General features: G+C 35.4%; 1 protein-coding gene across 1 annotated transcript; it reads right to left on the bottom strand.

The window, feature by feature from the left end:
• Window positions 1–7: 7 nt before the first annotated feature.
• On the bottom strand, window positions 8–5,006 carry LOC105119250 (G-type lectin S-receptor-like serine/threonine-protein kinase RKS1; the record flags this gene model as incomplete). The annotated part of the gene is made up of 7 exons (XM_011017378.1): window positions 8–772; window positions 862–1,012; window positions 1,093–1,330; window positions 1,455–1,665; window positions 2,997–3,184; window positions 3,372–3,503; window positions 3,776–5,006. Coding segments are annotated over 7 exons (2,457 nt in total), but the record flags the coding sequence as incomplete, so codon positions are not given.
• Window positions 5,007–8,057: the final 3,051 nt, after the last annotated feature.

The raw sequence follows: 8,057 nt of genomic DNA on the forward strand, positions 1-8,057 counted from the left end.
AAAAAACTACTGTCTAGTGTTGATTTCTTTGTCTTGCAGGTAGCGGTGATGCTCGCTACCAGTAAGGAAAGGAAGAGGTTAAAGATTCGCTTAAGTTCCACCAATTTTTGCTCTTCAATCGATGACGACGCGTGAAGCCAAGCGCTGACAGTGACGGTGCTTGGCTGACACTCTTCACTGCTTTTGTATGAAGAGTTGTAAAGAAATGCTTATGAAACTAGTTTGCAATAATGAGTGGACAGCCCCTTAAGCATTTCAATGGAGTTTGTTTTATTGTGGGAGTACTAGTTGCTAATAAATTTAATAAATGGAATTATTATTTAGTTTTCTATCCTAAGTTGAAAATCAATTTCGCAGGTGAGGTAACCTGAAAAAATGCTCTTTGGAAACTAGATTGTCAGGACAACATTTTTTTTTCTTCTATGTAATGCCTGTTAGAGAAAATTTATTACAAGAGACTGGGATTTCAGCGAGCTGCCACCATAGTAACTGTAACTTCATTTACAGAACAAACTGCTCTTCTAGACATTGCTGGAAAATCTTGTCCACTGCGTGTTCGTAAAACAAATGCTGGCTTCTTAGGAGAAGGAAGAGTTATCTCATTGCCTAACATGAACACAACTTCTAACATTGTAGGTCGATCATCTGGAAATTCTTGCACACACAGTAACCCAATCTGAATGCATCTCAGAACTTCATGAGGAGGGCATGACTGTTCCAGCATTGGATCAACCATGTCTAATGCCTTTTCTTCTCTCCATAAGTCCCATACCTGAAACAAGTAAGAAGATAATCGAGAAAAGAATCTAAGAGGAAGACAATCACCTAAGATATTATGAAGAAATTTATCGATCCACTTACATGTCCGATAAGATTTAACCAGGGTTCTTTCTCACCGTAGTCGCTATTTTTCCTGCCACTTATGATCTCCAGTGTTAAGACTCCATAGCTGAAGACATCTGACTTTATCGAATACTGTCCGTGAATTGCGTACTCAGGTGACATGTAGCCGCTACAATCATAAAAAGATGAAGGTTGTGGGTATTTGATCATGATGGATCACTGGAGAGAGGAAAGAATCAGGTGACTTACTATGTTCCGACCACACGAGTGGTTTTTCCATGGACTTGGTCTTCCATAAACATTCTAGCCATACCAAAATCTGAAATTTTTGGGTTCATTGCAGCATCTAGTAGAATATTGCTGGCTTTGAGATCCCTGTGGATGATTTTTAGTCTTGAATCTTGATGAAGGTATAAAACCCCTCGAGCAATCCCGGAAACAATTTCAAAACGCTTTCTCCAATCCAACAGCACCCTTTTTGTCTCGTCTGCACTTAAACATTAAAGGTTTGCCCAGAAATCATTTGTTTTAATTTGATTAAAGTGAAGCTGCATAATCAGGGGACTCTTCCCTTTGAACACAGACACAAAAATGGATGAAGAGAGCCATACCAAAGATGAAAAAATCCAAGCTTTTGTTTGGTAAGTACTCATATATCAGCATCTTTTCCTCTTCATGAATGCAACAACCAAAAAGCTTGACAAGATTTCTGTGCTGGAGTTTAGATATCAACCTTACTTCATTCATAAACTCCTTCATCCCTTGCCCTGAAGTTTTAGATAATCTCTTAACTGCAATTTCCTGTCCGTTATCTAGTTTGCCCTGAAATTACATTCCATGTTTAACTCACAAGTTAATAGAACTTAAGCTAATCACTTTCTGCCAAAGTTGGTCTGATGCGGGAGAATTCCTAGTAAATCCAATATTTACATCCACTGATAAATTTGGACAAGATGATTTTGAACAAAACCTAAAAGAGCCTGAGCTTAACCCAAAGAAATCAACAAAGCCAAAAATGCTCGCAACTGGGCCAAATTTCAGTTTTCAAACTGCATCAACACAGAAAAATACTGAGCAAGCCATATATCCCTAGAAAGATATACGTTTCTAGTTTCAAAGACATCAAACAGTGAAAGATTTGGAGCTTTCTAGCAAGAGTTATGGTTGTTTTACTGACAAGTGTGCAAATTGTCAACAGAACCGTGATCTTTCTCCAATATTTTACATCATGCAATGAAGCCCCTGTTTTTGTCAACAAACATTCAATGAAGCCTTGAAAATCTTCCCTCCAACTCTCTTAAATGTCATCAGCCTTATTATCAATAAAAACAGCAACGTAAGTTATCGAGAGGGGCCTGCACATGGTGACAGATTTTGTGTTGAAAAACCTGTCCCTTGTATCTTTTCAGCCAAACCTACTGATTTAGTGTGTAGCAAAGATAGAAAGTCAAGGTTTCTTAAACTTCAAAAAATGTAATCCTAAACCGAAGAGAAAGACTCTCAAATTACAGCTAAACTATAAAGAGAACTATTTAAATTGTAGTTAAATCGACTAGTATACTTTTAAAATCATGTCAAACAAAAATCATGAATATAAGCAGAAAGGAATCTGAAAACAAGTAGAAGAATAATTAAATATAATCTGAAATATCATCTTCTAGATTTAATTTGGACTGAATTGATTCTTCTAGACTTTTTCTTATGCTCGATATGTGTCCCGAGTCTCCTACAACTTTAGCTAGATGGAAAAAGTGTCTAGATTTAGAATTTCTTGTTTGAAGTTTTACCAACAATTTAGAATAGATATAGAGAATTGTTGCAGCCAAAATCAAAGTGAGCTTGTTAAGTTTATGTTTAGTTCTGTATCTCTTGGGTGGAATTCACTGAGTGGTGAGCTATCCTAAACTCTAATCTCTTTGTGTTGTGACTGTATTATTGACAATTCTGTATCTCCAAAGGATTGAACATCATCTGTCCTACATCTCCATCCATTTCCATCATCTTTCCCTGGTTAGAATTTCTTTGGCACCAGCCTCTGAGATTTTCCAGTATCATGGTCTAATCATGCAACATTAAAATGTTAGTTAATGCATATTAACATTTGATACAAGTACATAGAATTCTGAAATAATTTCATGTCCAAGGAAAAGTACCTTGTAAACGGAGCCAAAACCGCCATATCCAAGCTCGTAGGAGAAATTCTCTGTGGCTGCTAATATGATGTCTATGTCGAAGACTGGTAGGTATTGACTTGTTCCACTTCCACCAACTTCCTTTTCACTTAGAGAGACATTGAGGCTTGTAGGGATATTGAAGGGAAATTTGAGTTGTCTGCCCTTAGCTGTGTTTTTCGTTGAAAGAACTCAATAATCAGCTTTTAAAAGTACTAACAAGTGCTAATGTTGATTACACACTGCAAATTGAAGACTATCATCTCCTATATGCATAGACTTAAAGTTGGAATTCTTTAGTTCAACTAATTTGATGCCACTTATATTGGTAACAAAGTTGAAAAAATAATCTCTTACCCATCTTCTTCCATTTTATCAACCAGAATGAGAACATAATGACAAAGAAAACCGCAGCAGCTATAGAGAGTACCAAGCCGGCTAACATCCCTTTTTTTGCAAGAAAACCTCTAGATTTCTTGTCATATTGAGCTGGAGAAAGAAAGAAATCCACATTAGTTCGATGCCAAATCATCAGGATTATCAGTAACGGTGCATATTGCAGAAAGATAGTAGGTGAGTGCAGGGGAGGCTTAGCCATATTAGAAATGTCTCTGGTACTTCCGTTGTACTTGAACACCTAATTTTTATTTCAGATGTCTGTATTTTTGTTCCGAAAATCCTGTATCTAAGAAGTATTGAAGATTAAGCTGTTTTTGAAAAATGCAGCAAAGATATATAATGACAATAAGATTTGAAGGTACCTAACTCAAACGCATCCACACGGACATATAAATCCTGTCCTCCCTCAGCGAACACTCTTGTATCAAGCAAATTGCCATACCATGAGAAGCACCCACTCTTACTTGTCACAACTGAACTTGCGTAGGCTGTGCAGGAACAATTCCTCAAGCATTGCTCCATGCAAGCTTTCAGATCCAAATTGTTATCCACACGGGCAGTTGAAGGATCTGGTACCTTCACGTTTTCCACCTTGACGAACCCTTCACCATTGTTGCACATTCCTGTGAGATTCTTCTGGATGCATCCACCTGACCCATCTCTGAGGTACCATTCACTAATTGATTTGGGCTGGTAGCCAGGGAGGCATGTACACTCTAAGTTATAAGCATCGTAAGGATCACACTTACCATAAGCTCCACATCGTCCATAATTGTCACACTGGTCAGCAGGTGCGGACCAAAATACATCCCATTTAGCAATTTGTTCATGCCATGTGAACCGTTGGACTGATCCAGGCTCGTCTACAACTAATCGCGAGAAGATTGATCTGTTGCGAACACCCCACGTTATGCTTAACTCATCATCATTATTCACAAAGCTGATGTTGAAGTTAATGCGAACCTGCAATATGGGTACACCAGTCCATCTAAGTCCATTCCAGTGACCGGACCTCCACCTTGGAATCTGACCCTCGTACAAGAACAACTGTGGAGACCCATTAGGATTGAGCCGAAAAGACCAACTACCAGTACCAGGGTCATCAGGAGATTTCCAGGCTGTCAGGAACCGGTTCAGACCAGTCCTGCGGTCTAAGCCAAGTTTTAAGTTTGGCAGCATAGTATGTGAAGGATAATCAAAGCTTTGCCATATCATGGCCCCTGTGCTATCAAGCAAAACGAGGTTTCCAGAATCTAATAACTGAGCCGTAGAATTTCCTTGGTTTTTTGAGGAAACTGTAACATTTGTGAACCATAGGGGATTGTCTTGGTTTTGGCTATGAAGAACAAGTTTACCTTCATTGGTGATTGAGAGGACTCCAGAGGAATCATTGATAGGACTATCTCTGTTTGCTACCCACACAACATTTTTTTCTGAAATTTTGTTGTACCAAATTCCAAGATATCGGTAGTTGGATTTGCCAGGACGGAAGAATCCAAGCGCGAAGAACTCCCCACTGGAAACTATAACATCTCCATCTTTAACAGATTGGTTCACACTTATAGTATCCAGGGAAGTGCTAAACTGGATAAGAAAGCAATGAAAGAGTATTTAGGAAAAACTTAACCAAACCCGCAACATAGTAAAAAACATTTGCTTATTCACTATTAAAAAGAGATTTATAGCATAAGCAAGACAATGTTTGTTTTTGTGGTTGGAACACACTTTTAAAAAATTTAAATTTTTTTCTTGGCTTTTAATTGATTTTTTTATGTTTTTGAATCATTTTAATACACCTATATCAAAAATAATTTTTTTTAAAAAATAAATTTTAAAAAATAATAAGAAGTATTATTTTAATATATTTTTAAACCAAAATTATTTTAAAAAATAATATTTTATAATAACAAACATTGTATAATTACCATCACCAAACACTTTCACTTTTTCCATTTCTCAATAATTACTTGCCATTTCTTGCTCGCATCCCGTGCTTTTAGCTATCCTTCAAACTTTTCCACTTCTTTCTTTGTCAACATCCAATTCCTTCCCCTTAGAAAACAAGCTATGGATGCACTTTTATTAATTTATGAATTATAAGATATAAAGTGTAATTTTTAAAAATATAAAAAGTGAAATAAAAACATGATTAAACTATAAGAGATTTTTATAATTATTTCTAAGAATTAACTTGGAATGATATGGATGCACTTAAAAACTGCTATGCTCATTTGGAAAAAAGAAAAGAAAAGTAAAGTAAATTATACTCAAAATGATAGTTAATTCTGGCCTATAATAAAACAAATAGGGACTCCAAGTAAATTTATGTGTTAGTGTCACGACCCGAATTCCGGATCCATGACCGGCACATAGGCAAGGTTCCCCTCCAAGGTTCCGTACCTATGCGAACCCAAACTTACATACAAATTTATCCTAACTCAATCAGAGTTCAACGCAGTATTAATAACAAAATCAACTTCATGATATAATTTGTGGAAATTACAGTTTAGTCCCCAAACTTTGGAAAATTTACAGATTGGTCCCTGGGGCATATTCCGAGATTCTGAACAGAATAAAAGATAAATTATGGGCAGAATTCCTGTATAGTTATGAAATTTTAACACTTTCAATTTGGTCCTTCAATTTGACAAAAATTACCGTTTAACCCTAAAAATTTGATAAAATTCCAGAATGGTCCCTGGAGTATAATGAGATGATCTGGACAGAAATGAGGATTGGTTATGGTCAGAATTTCAGTATATTCATGGATTTATGATAAGTTTAGTTTGGTCCTCCAAATGGATTAAGTTACAATTTGACCCTTAAAAATATGATAAATTACAGATTAGTCCCTAGCTGTAATATTAGCTTTTGCAGATGTGTTTGATGAATAATTGAGGGTTAGTTAGTGAAGTATTACCAATTTTATTATTTGTTTTATTGTGGATTAGATTTTGAGAAAATCGTTAATTTTTGGGTTTTTGGAATATAACTAATTAGTTCAAAAATATATAGGGTTATGGAATATATACTTAAATAAGTGTATTAAATAGGTTATATATTCTTTTGAGTCATTCTTGAATATGTCTCCTTTGTATTCAGATAATCCTGATATTCTACCGGCAGGACGTCAGTAGGATTTTCTTCGGTGTTTGCTTTTGATTTCTGTTTGCTTTCGAGTCAGGTGAGTGGATAATTTTTCATATGCATGAGAAATATTATAAATATTTGATTTGTTAATATGAATTGGATCATGCTTCTTGATAAAATATATGCCGATTATTATCCTTGTTATGATAAAGCATGATCATTTGTTGAATCTGAATTCTTGATATGAACCAATATATATTTTGAATTCGCTTCTAAATTGATAGCTCCTCATTTGATTGATGTCATGAGTTGAGTCTTGAGATATGAATATATCTGTTTGATTATGATTATGAACCTATGGTATGCCAGTCAGAATACCTATATTAACAGGGTAGTATTAGTCTATGTGCACATAGTATTTGAATCCTAGTTGGTTGAGGGAGTCACCAACCTGTGTGGACTGATCATTCCACAGTACGAAGCCTCGTACTTATTGCATTTTGATTTTTTGATGAGCTTTACCTTGTAATATTCTTGTTATAAAAACCTAAAGTCGTACTTGTATATATATTTCTTATTATTGTATTACCTTATGTGTGTATATTGAACGTTATTTACTCACTGAGTTGTTGAACTCACCCTCTCATTATTTATTTTTCAAGGCTTATAGCTTGTTAACAGGTCATTTTGTTGAACCTTCAAGACCTGTTCTTTTGGTTATAATTTATACCTTCTTTTTATGTTTAATTAGTGCTCCAAACTATGATTTTACATGAAATGTTATATTAAGACAATCAAATTATATTATGGAGTTTATTTTGTTATTAATGTTACGTTGAACTCTAATTGAACTCTAATTGAGTTGTTTAAATGATAAGTTTGTATATAAGTTTGGGTTCATATAGGTATGAAACTTTGAAGAAGAACTTTTGTATGCCGGTCATGAATCTGGAATTCGAATCATGATACACATGATCTCTGAAATATCGATGCTTTAGATGATTACTGCAAAAGTTTTTTTCATTGTCCAGCATCTGATTCGTAAGAGAAGATTAACTCAGTTATTGGAGAGTCTAGGATTTCAAAGGACGATGATATTCTTATATCAAGAATTTGTTTGTGTGAAAACCATCCAGCCATCAAAATCTTGATCAAGTGAGCATGACGTTTTTAGTCTGGTTTTTCTCCCTAATATGTTCTTTGCTGGAAACATCCGAGTCCTGCGATCTTCACCTAATGCATTTTCTCCTCTGTCCTTGAATTCAAGCTGATCCTTCTGATTATCTGACGGCAATATTCTAAGCAACCCCATTTAAATTTCAATCTCCAAGGTTGCTATAAAAATCTTGGAGAAATTCTTAAAACGTTTCGCAGCAACCTTTTCCATTTCAAAATTAAAGATCTCCATATCGATTTGCGCAAAACAAATTCTGCGTAGAACTTGTTCCATAAAACTTCATTAGAAGAGGTATTGAGCTTATCGAGCATCCACAAGACAACAGGTCACCTGGTTTACGGAAGAACTTGTTCCTCCAGCAAGAAAACTAAGAATCG

This window comes from Populus euphratica, unplaced genomic scaffold (assembly GCF_000495115.2).
Source record: "Populus euphratica unplaced genomic scaffold, PopEup_1.0 scaffold2703.1, whole genome shotgun sequence".
Lineage (NCBI taxonomy): Eukaryota > Viridiplantae > Streptophyta > Magnoliopsida > Malpighiales > Salicaceae > Populus > Populus euphratica.